At 39.5% G+C, this 25,165-nt stretch overlaps 2 protein-coding genes across 12 annotated transcripts in view; both read right to left on the reverse strand.

Annotated features, from left to right (window-relative positions):
• SH3GL3 (SH3 domain containing GRB2 like 3, endophilin A3) overlaps positions 1 to 25,165 on the reverse strand; it is a 287,126-nt gene that overhangs the window by 40,665 nt on the left and 221,296 nt on the right. For 8 of the 11 annotated variants that reach the window (XR_009542112.1, XR_009542111.1, XR_009542107.1 and 5 more), the window contains 3 exons: positions 15,834 to 15,902; positions 9,642 to 9,714; positions 6,988 to 7,131 (listed from right to left, as the gene is read on the reverse strand). Coding sequence is in view for 8 of the 11 variants with exons in the window: in XM_060157494.1 (XP_060013477.1) it covers positions 6,988 to 7,131; positions 9,642 to 9,714; positions 15,834 to 15,902 (286 nt within the window). In the remaining 3 variants the exon portion in view is untranslated. The remainder of the gene's footprint in view (positions 1 to 6,987; positions 7,132 to 9,641; positions 9,715 to 15,833; positions 15,903 to 25,165) is intronic. The other 3 variants (XM_060157534.1, XM_060157537.1, XM_060157510.1) reach the window with 3 other exon arrangements.
• LOC132503898 (ubiquitin-like modifier-activating enzyme 5) lies at positions 4,607 to 5,880 on the reverse strand. Its single transcript, XM_060120777.1, is given in 2 exon segments — positions 4,607 to 5,113; positions 5,115 to 5,880. Coding segments are annotated over 2 exon segments (1,212 nt in total). The 5' UTR covers positions 5,843 to 5,880; the 3' UTR covers positions 4,607 to 4,629.

Genomic DNA, 25,165 nt, shown 5'->3' on the forward strand with positions numbered 1-25,165 from the left:
AAAGAAAGTCTGGCAGTGTCACACAGGACAGCCTTTCAGCAGGGTGGGAAGGGTCTGCTCTTGCAGTGAGGTCCAGGCCAGACATGCCAGACTTGGGCAGCGATGGGCAGCTTTAGCTGGATTAAATCCTGGTATTCGGCACCCGCTAACCTGCAGTGATTTGAAAGCAGGCATCCTGGTAGCTGAGCACTATGAGGGTTGCAGGTTTTCTAGAAGACATGTCTGGGAAATGCTGCACTAAACTGAACTCTTTTTCCTGTAGTTGGGGTCTTCATAAAAAGTTAGAGCTTGGGGTCTCTCAACTCCCAGGCTTGAAGAAGACCTGAAATCCCAGCCCAAGAATTTGCATTTCTAGCTAATTCTGACCTTCAAGTTGTTTCACCTACGAGTCATAGGCACGTACAGTTGATTCATCTGTAAAACAGGGATAGCAATATCACCTCACCTCACTTTTTATTTTTTTCAAGGAATAGCATAGACAGTGTATGTCACAGGTCCTTGCAAAATGTAAGTGGAAACCCTTACTCCAAACCACAGCTGACCGAGACTCCGTTGTGGCGCGTGGGTAGCCTTGTTCCTCCTGGGAGGCTGTGTCTCCTTAACTAACTCCCCAGAGTCTGGTTCTAACTCATTCTGAGATGGAAATGAGAATGTCCTTTCCCGGCCTGAGGACTCTTTCCTGCCCAGCTGGTCAGAAATGGAGGATATGGCTTCTGACCCCACTGCTCACTCTGCCACCAGTGCCCACACCCCAGAATGTCAGTTAATTTATCTTTGACGAAAACATTTCTAAATATGTTTCTTACAAGGCGCCAAAGGTGACATTCTGAATATTAGCTGTCACCTCCATGGGTTTGATACCCCCTCTCCTTGCTCAAGATTCCAATTCCACGAGGACGTGGGACTCAGCCTCCACCAGTGGAGGTCTCTGCCCTTGAGGAAATTTCTGTGTGGCCCCAAGAAGAAAGCATCCTACAGCACAGTCTTTTCCTCAGAACAGCAAGCAACCCCTCTGTTCCTAATGCCCTCCTGATGTCAGCTCTCTCTCGCTGGGTACCTAGGAAGCTAACAAATTGTCTGCCCTTCAAATCCCCTGCCCTGTCACCTGACCAGACGCACTGCAGGACTGTCCATGGATGTCAGGGCCTGCCTGGCGGTCTCTCCTGTTCCCTCCACTGGTCAGCCTTCAGGACAAGGAATAGGCCATCTTGGCCCCATTCACCCAGGAAATAAAATAAAATTCACATTATACTGCTCTGAAGGATACTGTTACCCTCTGTGACTAACCAGTGTTTTAACATATGGGATTTTTTTTTTAAGTTTTCAAAAGACTTTCCCCCCACTTTCCTAGATGAATGACTATGGCCTAATACCGGAATCGTCAATTTCCATATCTTGCTTTGCTACCACTACATGAGTAGCAAACGTGACAAATTCTCCCGGAAGATTTAACATATCAAATTCGACTCACACCCAATATAATTTATCAATTTAAAGTAATCTCAATCAAAATTTAATAAGGTTTTTGGGGATTCCCTGAGGGTCCAGTAGTTAGGACTCAGCGCTTTCACTACTAAGGGCCTGGGTTCAATCCCTGGTCGGGGAACTAAGATCCTACAAGCAAAAAAAAAAATTTTAAAAGTTTCTTGTTTTTTAGTAGAGGGGACTTAAAATGACTCTAAGTTTCATCTGGAAAAATAAAACAGATGAGTATGTCCATGAAATTTTTATAACATCTAGGGGAAATTTTAGTTAAATATATTAAAATATATTTTAAAATGACAATATTTAAAACAACATGACACTTGATCAAAACAGGGTACAGTCCAAGAAAACAGAAGAGAAAGACCAGAAACAAACTTAAAATATATAAAATTTTATAACAAAAAAGTTATAGAAAATCAGCAGAAAAAGGTTGAACTTTTCAATAAAATGTTAGGGCAACTGGCTATGTATTTGTAAGAACACAAAATGAAAACCCTATTGCACAGTACTCATCCATTAAATTCAGGAGCTTGGGAATTTAAAGGTAAGAAAAGAAAACATATGTATGAAAATAAAGTATAAATAAACATTTACACAGCTTATTAGTGAAGCGGGGAGGAGCGGAAAAGTTTTTCTAAACATGATACCAAAGCTATAAACCATAAAAGAAGACCAATGAGCACCACTAAATAAAAAGCAAATATCTTCTTCCATTAAAATGACCTCCACCTACAACATCAGAAGGTACATGCCTACCTGGGGCAAAACTTCATCAACATATGAAACAGACAAAAAGCAAGTATCCTGACCACTGAAAAAGCTCATAAACCAGTAAGAAAAAAAAAAAAAATGAACACCTTAATAGAAAAATAGGCAAAGGACACAGATATACAATTCACAAAGATGATGACAAACGTGAAAAAAAAAAATCTACCTCACGCATAATCCAAAAAATAAAGTTAAAACAGCGCCCAGATATCAGTTTTATTTGCTATAAATCAAATTATCAGTTATTTAAAAGGAAACTAAAAAGACAATTCCCAGAGTTAGTACCTGTGCTGAGAAACACACTCTCATACCTTCCTGGCAGGAGTGTCAAAATGGTATAACCTTTCTGGAGGGTCATTTGGGACTATGCTTCAAACACCTGAAAAATCGGGCAGACTCTTTTTTTTTTTTTTTTTTCTGGTCAAGCACTAATGAGTTTATTTAGTAATGTAAAATCCAGTGATGATTAATTTTTCATAGCTGCCTACATATACAGGTTTTCATGGCATACAGATTGTCAAGAGAGCTCTCCAGGTTACAAAAGATACTTGTCACCAGATTTTTTCTGCTAAAATAATAACTTTAATGGAAGATATGACAAAAAAATTAGATAAGATTTGGTACAGTATAAGACACCAGCAGGGTACAGTGCCAAATTAAGAACAGAAAAAAGGTCTTTAGAAGATAGCAGGTTCTAATATGTATAACTGTTTCAATTTGTGTACTGAAACTAACACATATTGTAAATCAACCATACTCCAATAAAAATTGTTTAAAAAAATGATAGTAGGTTCTAGCTATTTATCAAACTATATAAACCTATAAGTAAAGCCCTACCAAATTAGTGTACCAGAGGTACCAAATTTGTATACCAAAGGAGTGGGACTTAGAAAGACTGCATTTCTTTTTTGAAATTCAAAGCCTCTCTAGGAACTAGAAAAGTTATTTTACAGATGACTACACTAAAATTTTAAACAACAAATGATCTACTATGGCAACGTAAATATGTTTCAAGGCTAGAAAAACTATCCCCATACTTTCCTGACATCACTCTAAACATAAGAATCACAGTATGCTAAAATCTCAAAGCTAATATATTAAACATATTTGATATTTGGGGCTTTCTGAAATTATTTTTAGAATTTTACTTTACAAGTGGGAAATGCACTTTCAATTTTTTAATGACATTTTCCTCCTAGAGATAGAATTTAGACATTTATATCTTTTCAGAGCAAAGAAGTCATCAAAATAGGAGACTAGCATAGTACCAGCCTACAGATAATGGTCACACATGCATGTGTCTTTATTAGTCTCCAAACCATTAGGAATTTATTTCAAACAAGGTTCTCTAAGCCTTCATTATTTGTATGCAAAATCCAGAGAAAACCAGTTTATCAAATTACGATTTCATGGTCACGATCAGGGAAAATGATACTCTTCCCTGTGAAGAAATACATGTCAGTCGTTGCAGAGGCAATTTAGACCTCTTTTATTGTCTGTTACCCAGGACAAACCTTTGCCAATATCTAATTACCCACGGAATCAAATTTAAATAAAATAAAGTATTAGAAGGTAGCCCATATGATGGGTATAATTTAGATGATCTTAGCCTAAATTTATCTTTTGCTCCTCAATAAAGCACACTGACTCAGATATATGTTCCACAGATGATATGCTTTTTCTTAATCAGTGCAGAAATAGAATTTGTACATCCTGAAAATATGTTTATCTGTCTATCCATAAAGAAAGCTTCCTCTTATTTGCCTCTGTCTTGTTTTGAATATATAATTCAGAGGTTTACAAACTTTTCCAATGACTGTATTTCAGCTTGTGTTTCATCAGGGAACATTTGAAAGGATGTTTTTATTTTACAGGTTTACTATTTGAAATTCATTATTGCTCAAGTTAGTAGTCGTGGGCAGTTTTCCTGTAGAGAGCAATTCCAAACACAATGAGTAGATGCCTGCTGGCTCGAATCAATCAGTTGTACCTCTTGTCCTTTCCCTATATTTGACCACACCCTATTCTGTTGTCCATGGCCTCAGGCAAATCAAATTGGTCCTTTCTTCCCACCCCTCCCAAAAGGCCAAAACAGTTCAATGGCTAAGTTTTAAATAAGATTTATAACTGCCTGCAATAATCCTTTGAAGTTTTCTTACTAGAATGAAACGAGTTTTAGGAGAGTTTCTGATTTAGTTGAAGTGGGGGGGGGCAGGTAACAAGCAATAGTCACAGTATTTTTAAAAAATATAATAATTCAGTGAAGATTATACATCAACTGATGTTGCCCTAAGTTTTCTCAGTTTTAAATGATTTTTTTTAATTGCTAGGGAACAGGTTTAGACACAGGAAATAAAATACAGGCCAGTCCATTATTTACATGCTCTTCATCTTGGCCATGAGGTCTTCCAAGCTTTCACCAGAATCTTCCACTGTTACTTCAGGTACAGAATCTTCTTGCTTTGGGGGAACTGTATATGCCACTGTAATTCCTTCAGGTAAGTCAGGAATTGGACCTGAAGAATTTTTCAGTTCCTCTCCTGAAACCTCAGGTACCAACTGAATACCCCACTCATTGTCGTCATGTATTATCTCTTCCTCTTCTTGAACAACCTCCTGTGTGGGCAGTGCTGCTACCTTTTTCTTATATTCTTCCTGTTGCTTCCTACAATTTCTGTCATCACACTGAGGATTTGGCTTCATGGACATAGTAGGGAAAAAATCCTGCATTGCATTGTATCCAAGGTAAAAACTAACAGTACCAAAATTTAACAGAAACTTTAACACATTTTGTACCAAGATCCCAGCAACCACTCCCATAGTGGTAGGAAGACTGGCTGCACAAACATCTTCCCGTTTCAGTCTTCTCATCAATATTTGCAGCAACTACAAGTGGTGGAGCACACACAAAACAAGCAGATTCTCCAGGAATTATGAGCTGTATATGCCCTGAAACTGCATTTTCACTGACCCCGGACTCCATCCATGTTTGTCCAAGCTCATTACAAGCTGTATTTATTGTCATTCGAGCTTCAGAACTGTCCACACAGCTAAGAACTAGGTCAACAGGTTTTCCTTCTTCTAATCCACCATTACTTATTCTATTCATGAAACGTTCAAAGTTTTCTACTGTGGTTACATTGTAGTTGTGTACTTCAAAAAGAACATCAGGATTAATGTTCCTCAAAGTATGTTCTGCTGCTTGAACTTTACTTAATCCTGCTTGATGAGGCTGGAAGAAAAGTCTATTCATATTGGCCAGTTCCACCCTGTCATAGTCAAAGAGTAGCAACTTACCAATGCCACATCTTGTCAGCATTTCAGCAGTCACACTGCCAACTCCACCAACACCCACTATTGCTACAGCAAAGGTACGGAGTTTCTCATAGTCACTTACAATTCCCATTCGTTTCAATGCCATCAGGCGGCTGTAGGGGTTGGAATCCACCACTTCGGGGCTCATCTTTTCGACGCAGGCCCGACCGCCTCCTCCATCGCCGTCCCCCAGGGCCCGGCGACTTCTCTCCTGGGCCAGTTCCCGCTCCGGCTCCTCGACCCACTGCTGCAGCCGCTCCACAGACTCGGCCATGGCTGCGACCCTGGCCGCCAGTGCTCCCAGCCCCGGTCGTCGACGTCGCCGCCGCCCCACACTGTTGGCCTGCTGGGCCCGCGAGGGGTATGTGAGGAGGCACCTCGCAACGGCCTTCCTAGCCCACAACCCTGAGGAAGCCCTCCCGGCGCCTCCCGGACTGACAATCTCCGCCGCTCCCGTGGGCCTCCCAGCCGGGCATACTCTTGACTCAGCAACTTCACTACCAGGAATTTCATCTAAGAATATAATCTTGGATATTCCCAAAGCTTTATCCATGGAAGTGCCTATCGTAAATGCTATGTAATTTTTTTTTCACATAAAGAAGAAAAACTGTGGATACATGGACTATTATGCAGCCTTTAAAAACAATGTGGTAGGGCTTCCCTGGTGGCGCAGTGGTTGAGAGTCCGCCTGCCAATGCAGGGGACACGGGTTCGTACCCCGGTCTGGGAAGATCCCACATGCCGCGGAGCGGCTGGGCCCGTGAGCCATGGCCGCTGGGCCTGCGCGTCCAGAGCCTGTGCTCCGCAACGGGAGAGGCCACAACACTGAGAGGCCCGCGTACAGCAAAAAAAAAAACAAAAAAAAAAAACAATGTGGTAGAAGACTGTCTTATGACATGGACCATGCTACAGCCAGTGGGAAGAAGCAGATTACAAAAGGGAATTAGGGTATGTATACTATAACCCCATTTTAATTTTTTTAAAGGTGTATGTGAATATATATATGAGAATAAACTAAAGGTATAAAGGATATACAGCAAAGTGTGTAATTGGGCCCATCACTGGGTAGGGAACTATGGGTGATGCTGGCATTTTCCTTTATTTTACTTGCCTATGTTTTCTAAACTTCCTGCGATAAACATGTATTACTTTTCTTTTAATTTTTATTTATTTATTTATATTTTGGCTGCGCCACTCGGCATGCAGGATCTTCGTTCCCCAACCAGGGATCGAACCCGCGCCCCCTGCATTGGAAGCACCAGGGTCTTAACCACTGGACCGCCAGGGAATTCCCGAACATGTATTGCTTTGATAATATGAAAAAAATAACAAGCGTTGTTAAGATGAAGGTTTTGTGCATGACCTAAAATCGACAAAGGATGCATTCTCAGCTCTCCCGGGTGATGTGGGAATACTCACCAAAAGCGGAACCTTCCCCGAGCTCCTTCCCGTATTTCAGCATGCAGTCGCCCAGCAAGCCTTCCGTCTGTGGGTACCCCGTGGTTTTCACCTGTCCTCGGATCTTCGACACAGTGTTCAGCATTCCTAGCTTAGCTCTGTATGCTTAAAAACATTATCATTTGTAATTCCTTAAAATGGCACGGCGGAGTGACAGGTACATAGCATGTAACAAACGGGGCTGGAGAAATCAAGGTCGCCCTAGACAAAATGTCAGAGCCCTGAGACAGGAAGGTAACTTGTGTCACCAAGTTACTCGCATGGTTTTCTAGATTCTTAACCAGGGTGGGTGCTAAGGGCACTGTTGCACAAACGTGATGAAAAATAGAAATTATAGTACACACTGTGGACTCCCAAATAATAGTAACCGGGGCTCTCATTACCCCACCCACAGCTCACTCACTGAGTCACACACCCACACGTGGGCAGACAAATTTTCCTGGGGACCAATTGCAAACTAACAACAGAATTGCTGAGGTGGGTGTTGCAAACCAACTGGTGGTTAACAGCCCCCCACCCCCAAGAGTGTATCCAGACTGATGATATTTAACTTCATGGTACAGGGCCACTGCGCTGCACACTTCTGTCTAGGAAGCCTAACCAGTAGGAGACAGATGCCCCCGTGGGGAACCGGAGTCTGTGTTGATGGTCCCTCAGGTGCAGCTCCACTCCTGGACCCAAGGGAAATGACAGGTGGCCACTAAGTCCTTTCTCTGACTTAGGCCATGAGTGTTTACTAATCCCAGCTCTGTGCGACACACCATGCTAATTACTGGGACTCCAGAGAGACCTAAGACAGCCTCTGACCTCAAGGAGCTCACAGTCTAGTTACTGGAAGGCAGAAAATACAAGATGTAATTATGCAAATAAAGTCTGATGTGGTGTACAGAAAGGAAAATATAACAATACGCTGAATAAAGATGGAAAGATGCCCCCCAAAAGTGCAGAAATAGTGTAAGATGAAGAAGGGGGAATGCTTATTAAGAGTAGGCTGCTTTGACCAAAGAAGAAATTAATACAGGACAAATCAGGAAATACCTAGGGGGAAATGTGACTATGAACTGAACACCAAGCTAAGGATTTGGGAATTTATTCTGTAGGCTAGGTGGTGGGTGAGGTAATTTTAGGTTGTAAAAGGGTAAATTTTTATTGTCTTTTATTTTAATAATTACATATTTATTGTGCATGCAAAGCACCAAGGATCCTGTTAAAATGTAGAGTCTGATGCAGTCAGTCTGGGATGAGCCCAAGTTTCTGCATTTCCCACAGTCTCTCAGGGGATGCCAATCCTCCTGGGCCATGGACCACACTTCGAGTAGCAAAGCTTTAGACACTCACGGTGCCAGTCTTTTTGAATCTTGCCCACCTCATCCTTGAAGCACTTATCCTCCTGGTCCCCAGGCACACAGGCGTCACTCTCCCGCCACACAGACACACAGACACACACACACACACACACACACTCTGCTCCTCTTCCCCACTGTCAGGGCGGGATGTGGGATGCAGCAGTCCTGTGACTGAGGGCCACTAAATGGAATGAGAGGCTGCTAGGCCTCCCTTCCTCTTCTCCAGGAATAACCAGAGGTGTCTGGCCAAGTGGACACTTTGGCCAGTACCTCCCTACCCCATTCCAGTGTCAGCTCATTGAGGGCAGGTTCCCTTCCAACTCAACCGTATATCCCAGGACCCAGGAAACCCCCTTGCCTAGAGGGAGCATTTGCTAAACATGTGTTGACTGATTCATCAGGAAAAGGGACTCGTGTGGTTCAATCACGGATGAGGCCCAGGAACAGATATATAATTATGCTTTTTAAAACTATAATCAGCTGTACAATTTTAAAGAATTCTATACCTGCCATCCTGCCTGGACATAATATTTTATTCAATGTATGTTTTTAAATTTATTTTCTAGATTTTCAGATGGTTGGATGTGTGCTGATTCCTACAGTCGAGGCAATCACGATAATTATGTGCAAATAATAAATTCATACAAAGTAAAGGCAGATTTGGAAAGCCACAGAATTCAAAGCTTGGACGCCCTCTATTGGTTTCTATAGTTTAGAACTTAGGAAAACTTCATCAAGGGATGCTACTTCAATACCTAGGAGTGAAAAGACCTCCTGTCCAGAAGCTGCGGTAACACTGGACCTTCTCATGTTTCTCATGTTTATCATACCTCACTTCATCAGCATTTAAGCCATGAAGTGAAAGCCATTTCAAAGTCACAGGCACCGTCAGAACAGGATGGCAGAAATTTTTAAAAAAAAGAAAAAAAGAGGAAACAGCTGAATAAGAAAACATGGACAAAATATTTAGTGGGTTTCCGAAGCACCTCATAAAAAACGTCTTTGCTTAGCAGTGTCTTGCTGCTAAGACCAAGACTCCACCCAAATAACGTCACCATAGTTCACAGAAGTGTCTGTTCTGTTTGTCATCAGCTAGGAGTCACTGCAACTACCTTTAGTCACTCAACTTAAAAAAACTGAATTTCATTATTCGGACACAGAGGACATTGTTTCCAGATCACGTCAACCATACGCTCGGTAAACCTAGATTATTAGAATCTGTGACAGCGAATGAACAATTGAATATTTCAAGACATTTTCTAACTTTACCTGGATTCGGCTGAAGATATTCTGTAGCTTTTGAAAGAATTTCTGCAACAGCTTTATTGGTAACGTCTATTTTCTTAAAAAAAGAGAAACACATGAAGATATTGGTAAATGACCAACAGTGAATTCTACAGAAAAACAAACAGAGAAATAAATTTGATCAATTTAATATTTATAACACCATTTAATGATTTTAATCCAAATGGACATTTTCAACATTTTTGGAAGAGGTAATATTTTCTTAACTTTTTGATTCTGGGACATCCTTCCAATAATTGTTCCTCCCAATGATGGTGGAGAACACTAACTTCTTATTCAACATTAAAATGAATATTAATGTAATATTTAGGAAACTTGGACAAGTTATTATGCTCCACTAGTTTATCGGTTGTGCTTGAAGGTCTCTCAAAACCAAGACTAGACATTTCTGAGCCAAACTTTCCTTATTTGCTGGGTGAACTTGAATTTCTGTACTTGTATAAGGATGCCATAATAAGGATTCATGTGAGAAACGACCTCAGTAAGCCAACGACAAAAGAATCATCGTCACTAGTATCCATATTATCACTGAAATACATATTCTTCTGTTCTGTGGGCAGAAGATGCTAACAACAAAGGTTTCCGTGCCAGGTTAAGACTGAATCTTTCCTTCCTCAAAACCATTCCTGTATACTCTGGCTGTTGGTTACCCAGAAAATGAATGTGAGACTATACAATAAAAGTTAACTATGCGCATTTCAATAGCTTTACTTTATACCATCAACAGCCCAAAAGAAAATGTTTTAAAGGAAAAGGAGATCCGCTCATAAGAGCAGCAATTAAATAATAAGCAATAACGAGGAAGAAATATTATGAGAAATGTACAATACATACTTGAAAAGCCACATTCCTAGATGGGAAAATTCAGTTTTGGAAATATGTAAATCCTCCCCCAATTAACATGTAAAAGTAATTCAAAGCCTATCACACTTTCAATTTTTTCTTTTTTTGGTTAAAACTTGGCAAATTAATAATAAAGTTAGATTCATACATCACACTACATACAGGATTAAAAATATGGACCTAAAAACAAACTGTAAAAGTACGAAACTATGCAGGAGAATATTTTGAAATATGGGGGTGGAAAGGATATTCCAGACATCACCGAAATCCAAGCATCATAGATGAAAAGACCTAAATTCTGACTCCATAAAATTTCAAATGGAACGGTGAAAAGACACAATACACGAAGTTTGATAAAAGTGGTGAACAGAAACGAAAATGCAAAAAAATAAAGGGTTAGTATCTATTATACTCCGTACTCCCATTAGAAAAAAAAAGCAACCTGACTAGAAAGAAGGCAATCCACAAAAGAGGAGAAATACAAGTTGCTTATAAACATTTGACAAAATATTCAGGAAAATTATAAATTAAAAGGAGATACTTTCCACCCACCAGATTGACCCCCCCAAAATCTTTTTTAATTGACTAGACGCCATATAAGGTATTATACAGATATGGAGTAATGGGCCCTTTTATATACAATAGGAGTGCTAAATGATACGATCTCTCTGAGATCAAGGTGAAGTACCTATTAATGTACCATCTATCATATTTCCAGGGGCTTAGCATCTAGAAACATACCAGTAAACTGCACGGAGGTAAAAAGATGTTTCTTAGACCATTTTACATAGTCATAAAAACTGAAAACAACTTAAATTACAATCAATAGGAGATTGACTTGATAAATTGTGAAACATCCAAGTAAGGAATACTCTTTAATCACAGGGGGAAAACACACAGAAGATCTATAGGTACTGGGAAGATGTCCACTGTACATTGCTAAGGAAAAAAGCAAGCTGGGAGTGATGGCTAATACAAAAAACCTCATTTTTGTCATTTAAAAATCTATGATCTGTTCAGGGTCAGAAGCTTTCAACGAAGCACTCTCATCCAACCTGAAATTGTATTTGTTCCCCTTAGCTGAATGCTTAAATTTGGGGCCCCAGGAAGGTTTAAAAAGACAGTACAGAAATGAAGAAATGAATCAAACCCATATTACTGACACACGTGTGCTAGCTGTGTGTATGGGAATGTGCCTGTGTGTATGTGTACTTGACCTGGTAATGAGTTTTGTAAACTTTGAACTCTCTTCAGTATGTTCAATTGTTTATGAAGGTCTTTGAAATGTTTAAGAAAATTTGATAACTTAATGTTTACATTTTATTAGAGTTACAAGAAATGTAAGTGCATAGGAGAATCCTGTTTTAGATTTGATGTTAAGTTTGAGGGACTCCTATGCACTGCATTTGTATTGCAGGAATTTGCATTAAGGGAATTTGCTTAATTATGTAACTAGTTGGTGACAAATGTATAAGGATTTCATCTCTTCAGCTTATGACTTAATGGAAACTAAAATGAAGATTAACTAAAAATGATCATTTTTATACTGAAATTACTAATTTATAAATAAAATCTGTATGTGCAGTTTAAGGCTTAAGAAGAACTAGGTTTTTTATCGTATAATATCGCTTATATGTGGAATCAAGAAAAATGGTACAGATGAACTTATTTGCAAAGCAGAAATACAGTCACAGACGTAGAGAACAAACTTATGGTTACCAAGGGGGGAAGGGAGGATGCAATGAATTGGGAGATTGGGACTGACATATATACACTACTATGTATAAAACAGATAGCTAATGAGAACCTGCTGTGTAGCACAGGGAACTCTACTCAGTGCTCTGTTGTGACCTAAATGGGAAGGAAATCCAAAAAAGAGGGGATATATGTATATATATGACTGATACACTTTGCTGTACAGCAGAAACTAACACAACATTGTAAAGCAACTATACTCCAATAAAAATTAATTTTAAAAAAAGAAAGAGAAAAAAACCTAGGTTTTAGATTTATAACTTTATATATATTCAATATTAATTAAAACACAACATAGAGTGGTCATTCCATGTATACAACCCTCTTTGGACATGAAAAGCCATCAGGTATCTAGGAGTCACCTCTGAGGGGTGAGGATGAGAGGAGGTAGAGGCGGGAATACTTTCTACTTAGACTCTTCTATTTCTTTGGGGGAAAAAATGCCAAGAAACAAATGGCCTAAAACTCACAGGCCTTGATGTACACATACTGGTGGTGCTTCCAGGACAGCCCAGGAATCAATACAAGGAATAAACCCTTTACAAATTAAAGAGGATGCCACCAAACATGTTGGCAAAAATAGGCAATCAAGTTGAACACTGAAAAAAATAACTCACGTAGTTTAAAAACAAAAAAGTTAAAAACAAAACCTCCCTTCTAGAATAACTGAGGACATCGGGGGATGGGTATGTGTGTTCAGGTTAGGGAAATGCAATGCAAATATCTCAGCAAACCATCAGGACAAACAGGGGAAAGCAGAGAGGTGAAAATTATTTTTGTAAAGCCTACCTGGTGTGAGGGCGTCTTTGTTGGTAGATTAAATCTGGAATTTCCATCTGTGTTGGTACCCTACCCCTGAGCTGCCCAAAGCCTGTGCCACTGACACTCCCAGACCTCAGCCCTTGGGTTAGACAGCTGCTGGCAGCCCTGATTTCTGACACCTGTTCATAATAATCTCTCTCTTTTTTTTTAATTTAAAGAATCGGGAGATTGGGATTGATATATATACACTAATAGGTATAAAATGGATAACTAATAAGAACCTGCTGTATCAAAAAAAATTAAATAAAATTCAAAAAAAATCCACATCTGTCATTATATCCTTCTAATTCCTTACGTAGTTTGTGTTTTCCCTTTTCCCTCTCTTGCTCACACTTAGTAGAGGTGGTCTTTCAAAAAAAAAAAAAAAGAGTTCTTGGTTTTATTTATTGATTCTACCTTTTTGTTATTATGGTTTTATATTTTATTAATTCCTCATTTATCTGTATTGATTTCTTCCTTCCACCTAGAGTGATTTACTTTGCTGTTATTTTCCTAGCTTTTTGGCTTGAATGATTTATTCACTCTCTTCCAACAATTTATTTTCTATTAAATGCATTGAAGACTTAGCCATATATCACAGATTTTGACATAGACAGTTCTCATGACTAAGTGATCTTTAATTTTACTTTTCATTTCCTCTTGAAACAAGAATTATTTTTACATGTTCTCCCATTTCCAAACATCCAGAATTTGGCAACTATACCTTCCTTGTAATCCTTGTGTTCTATGATTTTACTTTGAGAAATCTGTTGAGTTTTTTTCCCATATCCCAATAAATAACTGATTATTGAAATTGTTTTAAAGAAATTTGAAATGAATTCTCAATTTGAGGAATGCAAATATCTATATGATTTACAATCAAAGTTAATAGTCATACTTTATGAAAATTCTCTATGAGCCTATCTATTATTTAATTATCTGTTATTTTATGAGAAAGGTATGCAAAATCTTCTACTCTGATTTTTGTCAGTTCTCTATGCATTGACAGCTGTTACCTTACATATTCAGATGCCATGTGAAATGATACATAATGGTTCATAACTGCTATAATTTCCTGAGAGATTACATGATACATCTTTCTATACTTTTTTAAAACCTTCTTTTTCCTTTTAGTGGCCTCATAATTCACCTCTTCTAGAAAGTCCTTAAAACTTCTTGACCTATTAAATATTTCCATGCTTTTCACTGCTGTAATAAAACAGATAATAGATTTTCTTTTTGTATTTCTTCTGTCACTCATTCAGGTTTGGGGAGGGAAAGGAAGTAAACAAGAGGGGTCTCAGTCCAACAACCGAAACTAAAATTATTGAAATGTACTTTTAAACTTAACATCTCAACTGAATCATTTTATTAGTAATAAAGTTACACAAATATCTTTATCTATCAAGAGATTTTTAAAGTAATTTTAGGTATGCCAATGATGTTTAAATGTTCTATGTTTTTCAATCTTCAGAAACTAACTTCTTCCAAAAGCAAAACAAAATAAGCTTTCTATCAAGGCCTTAACATTTCTAGAAAATTAATTGTGCTCACCCAGAAAATAAGAAGCTCCCTGGAGGACAGTGTGGCCAGATCCAGGGTATCCTGAAGACAGTAACCCCTACATCCCCAAGGCACAGTCTGGGGCTGGACTTTCTTCCCCAGAATCTGCTGAAAGCTCTACTACCTGCTATAGCCTGTATCGTCCATGTTACACCTGAGGAAAGATGCTTTGCTTTCTCTCTGCCCTCTCTCACCTGGGGACTCTAATTATTAAAACTAGGCTATGTTTAAAGGTCCCAAAACAAAGGGGAAAGGACCTGAGGAAGCTGATAATTAGTGATGGTCCCACTTCTGCCTCCACCTAAACTACTTCACACAGTTGACCAGGAAGCTTGTTCAGGGACCGAGACTCTACTGTCTTCCTTTGTCATGTGTTAACAATCACGTCTGTAACGTGCTCATTGTATTTTTTAAATGCTTTCATACACGTTAATTTTTCTGCATAATTCTCAAAACATCCACATGAGGGCTTCCCTGGTGGCGCAGTGGTTGAGAGTCCACCTGCCGATGCAGGGGACGCGGGTTTGTGCCCCGGTCCGGGAAGATCCCACATGCCGCGAAGCGGCTGGGCGCGTGAGCCATGGCCGCTGAGCCTGCGCGTCCGGAGCCTGTGCTCTGCGGCGGGAGAGGCCACAACGGTGAGAGGCCCGTGTACCGCAAAAAAAAAAAAAAACATCCACATGAGGCAAGCAGAGCACACATTATCATCCTTGTGTCACCCGTCAGGAAACTCTGAAACCAGCTTATCCAAGTTGATTGACATGGCTGGTTCCAGTGGATAAAACTTACTTGTTGTGCAGCTGCTGAAACACGTGGGAACAGGGTCAGAGTCTTCCACACATTATATCAATATTTATATATTCGAAGAGCCTCCTCCCCGTAACACATTTCGACTCTCCAAGATATTAAATCACAATCACTTTGGCCTACACTGTTTGCCAAGATGGACCATCTTTTGAGCATTCTGACTCTTGTCCACTAGAGGGAACCAGTTAGCCAATATCCCATCTCCCAAGGTCCAGGGTCTTTATTTGGACCTTGAAGTATAAAAGAACTGCCTTTTGGACTCCATAATCCACACCTGAATTCAAACATCCTAGATCCCCACTCTAATATCCTTTACAGTATCAGTATATATCACATCACAAGGAAAGTCAAATTTATAAGATAATTTACATTAAAATGTTCTCTTACCCTTTCCATGTCAAGAAATTCATCATCTAGTTTCGTTCCTTCAACGCCACTTATTTTTTCACTAAACAGCTGTAGAAATAAACACAAGTAATTGTACTGTACAATCATTTGTTATCACAGTATTTTACCCAAATTATTACAAACAAAAACAAAAAAACTCAGGTTCAGCTTGTTGGATTTTTTTGAATTAAGTCATTTAAGAAAATTGTTGGAAGGAGTAACCATAGCTAAGAACATGGGAAGATACACATTCCTCATTCATTCAACAGATATTTATTATGCACCTACTATATGTAAAACACATGGTAGTTGCTCTAGTAGAAACATAAATAAGATTAATCCTGGTCATCCAGGAACCCACAGTTCAGCAAAGGAGTTCATATACCAACAGTCAACTAAATTACAAGGGAGAGGGCTTCCCTGGTGACACAGTGGTTAAGAATCCACCTGCCAATGCAGGGGACACGGGTTCGAGCCCTGGTCCGGGAAGATCCCACATGCTGTGGAACAGCTAAGCTCGTGTGCCACAGCTACAGAGCCTGTGCTCTAGAGCCCGCAAGCCACAACTACTGAGCCCGCAAGTCACAGCTACTGAGCCCACACACCACAGCTACTGAAGCCCACGTGCCTAGAACCCAGGCTCCGCAACAAGAGAAGCCACCGCAATGAGAAGCCCGCACACTGCAACGAAGAGTAGCCCCGGCTCGCTGCAACTAGAGAAGGCCCGCGTGCAGCAACGAAGACCCAACACAGCCAAAAATAAATAAATAAACTTATAAAATACAAGGGAGAAACAATAAGAATACAAAATAATAGTACAGAACACAAATTATTGTAAACATCTTAAGTGATAAGCATTTCAGTGATTCATAGAAAGGATTCTGCGAACCTACAGTGTAAAAGGTAAGGGTGGGATCCATCCAGGACTTGTTTCCTAGAAAGCTTGGCATCTGAACTGGCTTTTTAAGGACAGGGGACATTTCAACGGTCAGGACTGAAGGAAGGCCTTCTGGTGTGAGGCAGCATGGAAAAAGACCCAGAGGCAGCAATTTGTAGGGCAGTTTCTCAACCTTGGCACTGTGATATTTATATCAGATAATTCTTTGCTGAGGAGACTGTCCTGTGCATTGTAGGATGTTTAACAGCATCCCTGGACTCTACCTACTAGAGACCGGCAGCACACACAACCCCATTGTGAAAACCAACAATGTCTCTGGACAGTTGAGAACTACTGATATAGGACCAAGTGTGCTCAAGAAACAGCAAGAAATTTGGTTTAGCTGTAATGAATGGTACTCAAGGGAGAATGAAGGAAAATAAAAGCTGAAAGGTAGACAGAGGCCAGACCACACAGATTCTCAAATGCCAAGGTAAAGAATATGATTGAGAAGTCCCTAGAGTTTCTTCATCAAACAATGCAGTTGGAAAACCTTTTAGAAAACCAACTTTGGCTCCAGTGTGGGTTGGATTAGAAAACAAGGAGACTGGATGAGCAGTAGAAAATATGTTAAGTCACTTTCTTTAGAAAAGTACACATCTACAGGATTTGTTTACACCTTTAAAATACTTATATGAATATAAAACTCAGTAGTAAAGGGAGGTGGGTACCACCAATTAATGGTAAAAAAAAAATTGTAGTTTGTTTTAAATGTTAAGTGTGGTTTTCTGCTACTACTTACACTACTACTATCAGACACACAGTGTTACTGTTTAATAGGAAGAATATACATGCAGACAGTATTTAACTTAAATTTGAGGTGTGAGAGGGAATTACTTGAAGAGAGATGAAAGATTACCAAAAAAAGGCTACAACTCCCCATCTTCCCTGTTTCTATGTCTTTGCCATCCCTCCTAGACAGAGCTGGAGTCTATTTCCACCTTAAAGAATCGAGTTGGGCATGTGACTTGTCTTGACCCATAAAAACAAGCCTAGGCTCTACAAGATCTTGTGTGCTTTCACTCGTTCTCTTGAAACCCTGCTGCCACCATGTGAACAAGCCTGAGATAATTTGCTAGGTGGTGAGAGACAAGTGGCCCCAACACCTTCAGTCAGGACAACCAGTTAATTCCCCAAACCAGAGCTCTTTAGTTTGACCTGCAGCTGACTGCAGACACTGTGAAAGCCCAGCCGATACCAGCTTAATCTGCTGACCCATGGAAGCATGGGCCATTTACATGGTCATTGTTCTAGACCACTAAATGTTGGAGCACTTTGTTACTCAACAGAAGCTGACAGACACACTAAGACGATAGTTTTTGTTTTCAGGCTCAGTATTGAAGTCAGAGAGGATTATTCTAATGCCTTGATACCAGGGGTAACCTTCAACAAGAACAACTGAGAATCCCATTGCCATACACCAAGCAGTGTTTGAAACAGATATCCATCAATTAAGTCCCCCAAATCTCTTTTTGTTCAGTAGTGAAATCATTTAAAATATTGGTTCTTAACTTTGGAGGTAATTTTCTGAAAATTACACAACCACACCTGAGGAAAAACCCTCCACGTTCTGTTGCATGGTAAATTGCAAAAATGGCCATAATGCTTTGCAGTTCCTCCCATCAAGATATGGATTTTATTTCTCCACCCATAACTTGCTTTGGTCAACTGAATAGAATGTAAACAACCCTGTGTGAATATTGACTTTGGACCTTATAGATACATTACAGCTATAAAGAGACTTGGTAGATACTTCTGCTCACTCTCTGAGGTCCACCGTGACCATCTCCATGTGAATAAGCCAAACTTGCCTACTACAGAATGAAAGACCACTTGGAACAGAGATAGCCATCCCAGCTGAGCCATCCCAGAGCACCAAAACCACAGCTCACCTGACCACTGACCACCAAGAGGTCAGTAAGCCTGAGCCCAGCTAAGATCAGCCAGACCAACAGACCCACCCAGTAAATCCCTGCTCAAATTGCTGACCTACAGAGTTGTGAACTAAATAAATGGGTTTTTAGTCATTATGTTTGGGGGCAGTTTGTTACACAGCAAAACTGACTGATACAATTACCTGCAATTTCAGAGGGCTACTGGAACCACAGAAGCCCATGCATATATCCTTGTTTTAAAATATCCCTTTGAAAATCCTTCTAGTATTGAGAGTTAGACCTGAAACCTACCCAGCCTGAATCAGTTCTCACTGGTTCAGGTTATACTTGTTCTATTTTTAGAAATCAGAGTGTCTAATAGAAGGAGTGTTCCCACTTTGAAGAACAGAAACTAATGAGATTAATATTTGTTTCTTATTTGGAAGGAGACACCAATATGGGATTTTTTTCAACAGGAGTCATGGTTAAGAGTCATGATCATTCCTCTGTTTTTCCTGAATTCCCCAGTGATGTTCAGCTGTTTTGAAAAGTAAGCATAAATAGACACATGGGGCTTCCCTGGTGGCGCAGTGGTTGAGAGTCCGCCTGGCAATGCAGGGGACACGGGTTCGTGCCCCGGTCTGGGAAGATCCCACATGCCGCAGAGCGGCTAGGCCCATGAGCCATGGCCGCTGAGCCTGCGCGTCCAGAGCCTGTGCTCCACAACGGAGAGGCCACAACAGTGAGAGGCCCGCGTACCGCAAAAAAAAACAAAAAAAGACACATGGTATTAGCTCTTTAGACCACTTGATGATATTTAACTCTTCATCATTCAAGAAATATTGTTGAGCATCTACTATGTGATAGGGAGACATAAAGATAAGAAAGACAGGGGTGATCACTACAGGGCTCCTGATCTCATTCCAGAGTTACAGAAACTGCAGTCCTATTTCTTTTAAGTGTTGGAAACTATATATAAATACTGAAGATTCTACTTCTGGTCAAAATGACTAGATAAACTCAACTATGATACATGGCCTATGCCCTCAATACATAGCAATGAAAGATTAAGTATCAAAAGAGAAAAGCAAAAAGATAAGCAATGCTTAAAAAGAGAATAAAGTTTTTGTAGGGACAAGAAAAGGAACAGAAACACAATATGGCGAGCAGGGTTGAAGCCTCACTCTTGCTGAGCTTCTTGTCTGCCACAGGCTCTGGCAGCCAGCAGTCTGGTTCCTTTTGGGTAAAAAGGGATCTAAAGTGGTCCATGAGACAAGAACCTGGAATCAAGCTCTGCTCAAAGCCAGGGGATGGGCAGGAAAAGGAGGCTAGAAAAAATATCCAGATGCAAACCACTGTCCGAGGTTAGTATGTTTGGGAATCTGCAGGCTCGTGGAGACTGGAGAGCAAAGAACCAATCAAGTTACCACCTCCACCCCCCCCACACCAGCTCTGTGGCTAGACTGAGATATCCCCAATATCACCATAGAGCAGAAACCATCATTCAGCATCTGGGCCTTAGGAAGCGAGGTGGAAGAAATCACAACCACTAGATAGAAGGGTGCACAGAGGGATTACAAGTGACAAAAAGACCCCCTCCCCATTTAAAAGTTAGCCTCTAAATCTAAATTCTAAGGCCCATGAATCAATATAACATCAAGTAAGACAGCCAACAAAATCACAGATCACAACATGAATTTACTCCTGGTGAAAATACTTTTATGAAACAATCTGACAAAGACTTTATATGTTTAGACATTACCAATATGATAAATGAAGGAATAACTTCTATTAATAAAGAGCAAGTAATTACACAAAAGGAGGGGATTCTTAAATAGCTCTAAAAAATTAGAAATCTTGGAAATAAAAAAATAGATAGTCATGAAAATGAAAAATTCAAGAGATGATATAAACTCCAGACTGGGCATAATCAGAGAGAGAACTGGTAAACTGGAAAATATTACTAAGGAAACTCATCAAAGGACAAAAAATTTTAAAGGACAAAGAAGTCTTACTTTTTTAATATGAAATGCCAATGAATATGGAGCATAAGTGAGAGGCTCCAAGATATACCTGATAAGCATTCCAGAAAAAAGAACATCATATGAGAGAATCAATATTTTGATTTAATAGCTCTTTTTTTCCTACAGTTAAAGGAAGATATGAGTCTACAGCTTGAAAGTGCACTCAAGTGCTAAGCAAGATAAATATTAACTCATACCTAGACACATCAAGATCTCAAGAATAAAAATTTCTAAAACTACTACAGGGGGAAAAACAAACAACCAAAGCAACAATAAAAATGACAGATTTCTCTTTGGCAAGAATAGACGCCAGGATACAATGGAGGTAAAGCTTCAAAGTGCTGAGAAGAAATAAGTGAAAATCTAGAATTTTATGCCTCCCTAAACTGTTGTTTAATAAAGAGAACAAAATAAAGATATATACAGACTATCACAGTCACTAATAAAAGTAATGCTAAAATACTTCATCAAGGAAATAAAAATTGAACCAAAATGGAAAGTATGGATCACAAGAAACAATGGTGAGAACAGGAACTGAAAAACTATGGTGGTAAATGTAACTATTGATTAAAAAACAAACAAGCAAAAGGTAAAATTAAATCCTTAAGCAATAATAACATAAGGAGTGGGAAGGGTGTCCAGTGGATATATATATATATATATTTTTTTTTTTGCGGTATGCGGGCCTCTCACTGTTGTGGCCTCTCCCGTTGCGGAGCACAGGCTCCGGACTCGCAGGCTCAGCGGCCATGGCTCACGGGCCCAGCCGCTCTGCGGCATGTGGGATCCTCCCGGACCGGGGCACGAACCCGCGTCCCCTGCATCGGCAGGCGGACTCTCAACCACTGCGCCACCAGGGAAGCCCTCAGTGGATACTTTGAACAGGCTAAGGTTTGTCTGTGCTCAGGAGGAGGTGGGAAATGGGCATAAATGTAACACTGTTATAATAATGTATGAGAAGTATCTGCTTTATATAATTAATGGTAGCTACTAAAAGCACACAAAAAAATATACATATAATACTATGTGGGTTATAACACAGTATCCATACCAGCACATTTGGAAAATCAGTATTTTCCAATCCAAAAGAAAACAAAGGCAAAGGATATGGAGGGGAACATAAAAGATGACCAGTGGACACTACAAAATAAGACAGTAATCAGAAGTCCAAATAAATTAGTAATCATTACCTGGGTAAATCAATTCAATTCAACCCATGAAAGGATAATTAATAGAGTAGATTTTTTAAATCCAGCTATATAAAGCTTTTAAGAGACACACCTAAAACACAACGCACAGAAAGAGTGAAAACAGATAAATTATACATACTAGGAAAATACCAATCAAACTAAACCCGGACAACAATAATATCAAACAAAAAAGACTTTAAGGCAAAGCATTAATAAGGATAGAGACTTAACCTAATAATTAAAGGAGCAATCCACCAAAATTCTGTTACAATATAATCCACCTAACAGCATAACTTCAGAAAAAAAAAAAAGTAAAGCAAAAACTGAAAGAAATAACTGAAACTAACAAATCCACAACCATTATGGGGATTTTAACACAACTCTGTCAGAAAACTGACAGATTAAAAAAAAAAAAAAACTTGGAAGGGATATAGATGGTTTGAATGATCAAATTAATAACCCTAATCAAATATGCACGAATACATAAATCCCTCCGGTCAATAAACAGACAACGTATAGTCTTTGCAAGTATAGATAGAACATCAGAAACACTGACCATTTACTAGGTCACAAATCAGTCAGTACCACAAAGAACATATATTTAACCATAATGCAATTAAATTAGAAATCTACAATATAAATAACTATGTAGGTATAAAATTTTAGAATTCAGTCCTAAATTACAATGAGTTTAAAAGGAAACCCTAAGAGGAATTAGCAAAATAATAATAACAATAAAAATACTATATGTCAAAACCTGTGAGATGCAGCAAAAGCAGTGTTTAGAAAGCACTGTATTACTGTATTTTTTAAAAAATTCATTTTTTTAAAAAACCACCTCAGTGTTTCAAACTGACACATATCATTCAATCTAATTCAACAAATATCTGAAAGTCTACCAACTAGGTCAATATGCTAGAGATACAAAGATCAATCAATCTACATTCCAGCCACTTACAGGCCCATTGAGAAGCAAAAGTAAATGCCCACAACACAATGAGATGCAGATAATAGAGATGCAGAATTTGCTGTTCAAACTCAGATGGAAGAAAGCAAATTAAATGGGTGAAAAGATGCCAAGAAATTTCCAGAAATGAGCCTAGAAGAATATATGGAGTGCACCAAGGAGACTAGAGAAGAAGTGGCATTTCTGGCAGAGAGAATAGCATAGGCAAAGGCATACCTTATTAAAAAAAAAATATATATATATGGGCTTCCCTGGTGGCGTAGTCGTTATGAATCTGCCTGCCAATGCAGGGGACACGGGTTTGAGCCCTGGTCTGGGAAGATCCACATGCCGCGGAGCAACTAAGCCCGTGCGCCACAACTACTGAGCCGGCGCTCTAGAGCCCGTGAGCCACAAGTACTGAGCCCATGTGTCACAACTACTGAAGCCTGCGCGCCTGGAGCCCGGGCTCTGCAATGAGAAGACACTGCAACGAGAAGCCCGCACACCGCAAGGAAGAGTAGCCCCCGCTCGCTGCAACTAGAGAAAGCCCGCACACAGCAACGAAGACCCAAAGCAGCCAAAAATTAATTAATTAATTTTAAAAAATATATATATATGAAGGCACTTAGGAAACAGCATAACAATACAAGAAAGATAATGAAAATGGAAATCTGACCCCAAATGAAAATGAACATACAAGCATATAGGCAGAGGTCAGATTATGAGGCTGAATTCAATCCTGTGGGCAATGGATTTTTAAGCAGGTGAGTGATATGACTGGGTCTGCATTTCAGGAATATTACTTGAATGGTCCATGGGAGAATACACTGCAGGGGAACCAGAAAGTGGACAAGGAGATCCACTGGGAGATAAGAAGGGACACACCGAAGATGAAGAGGTAAACTGGGGAATAGTGTCCAAATTTCACTCTAAAACTCTCCTATCTTCTTCAACTTTAAACACAAGTTGCCCTCACCTATTCAGCTTCTCCATGCCCAAACACTGCCTCTGACCTGGGCTGACTAGATGGAACTTGCGAATCTAAAATACACATAACTAAGGGAATGTGTCTCGTGTGGTCTTCCCCTGGTGAGAAAGAGGATTATGCTGCAAATTAGACCTATCCCAGGATTGCGTGTTGCTATAATCAGAGAGAAATCTTCATTCACCATCTACTTCTTGGTAGGCTCCAATTTTGTCAATAACAGGAAAATAAAAACCATTTTCAAAGACTACAATCAAGCAGTGATGTAAAAGAAATTTATTTGGGGGACATGAAGCTTTTGCATTTGGCTTTTCATCTAGATGTGCTGGGGTTTTAGTGGTAAATGTTAACACAGCCTTGGCCTTATTCTTGTGCAAAAATCTGTTTTCAAAGAAACCTTGGCTTCTCTACCTTCTACCCTTTTATGAAGCAAGAAAGTAAACAGCAAGAAAGCCAGAACCTAGGAGAAAATGTAAAAAAGCAAATTTTATACCTCAGGATTTTAGAATGTGCTCTAGAACAGTATGTGTTCCACAAAGCACTAGCGGCACAGGCTATGAATAAAGGTCAGACAAAAGAACAGCTCTTTCACCATATAAGTTTGGAAACATGGGGATAAACAAAATTAAGCAGATGTCTTTACTAAAACACTTTTCCGAGACTTTAAAATGTAAATGGGCATTGCAGATTTCCAAGGGGGTGCATATAAGATAGAGCATTTCCCACCCTTATGTGGTCATGAGAGATGTCTCATAAGGAAAAATCTCAGTGGAGATTTTGAGAAGTCCTGAAACAAAAATTTCACCTTCTCTACTAGCTCCTTTTTTTTTTTCTTCTTTCAACCACTTAGTAGCTCTGCTCTGCTCTTATCAGCTTGGAAAATATGGCAATACTCAAGTATAAATATAAATAATTAAGGAGACTTGTAAGTTGTTAACATTAGGAGATGAGCACAAGGTATTTGTGAGCTCTCTGTACTAGTTTTGCAACTTTTCTGTAAGTTTAAAATTATGTCAAAATATAAAATTTTTTTAAATCTCTGAAGGTTTCAGAGAGCAACCAAGGCAATCAGGATCTGAGGGGCCAAAATCATGAAGAAGGGAAATGCACCGAGAAGAGCCATGCATTTTTGGGGAAATTCCTGCCTTGCAACACACGATGTAAAAAATCTGAACAGAAAGCGTTCGCCTAGAACCTGCAGCAGTCTCACTGGGCTGGGGAGAGGAAAATTGAAGTGTGCTGCAACCTAGGAAACCAGGATAGAAGAGGCCAAAATTCCAGGAAAATAAGGAAACATAAAGAAGTAAACCCGACAGGTTCTGTGCAATTTCCTCTCAAGGCTTTTGATAATTCTTAAGCTGTATATGCACAAA

The sequence above is a fragment of the Lagenorhynchus albirostris genome, chromosome 1 (assembly GCF_949774975.1).
Source record: "Lagenorhynchus albirostris chromosome 1, mLagAlb1.1, whole genome shotgun sequence".
In the NCBI taxonomy this organism is placed as follows: domain Eukaryota; kingdom Metazoa; phylum Chordata; class Mammalia; order Artiodactyla; family Delphinidae; genus Lagenorhynchus; species Lagenorhynchus albirostris.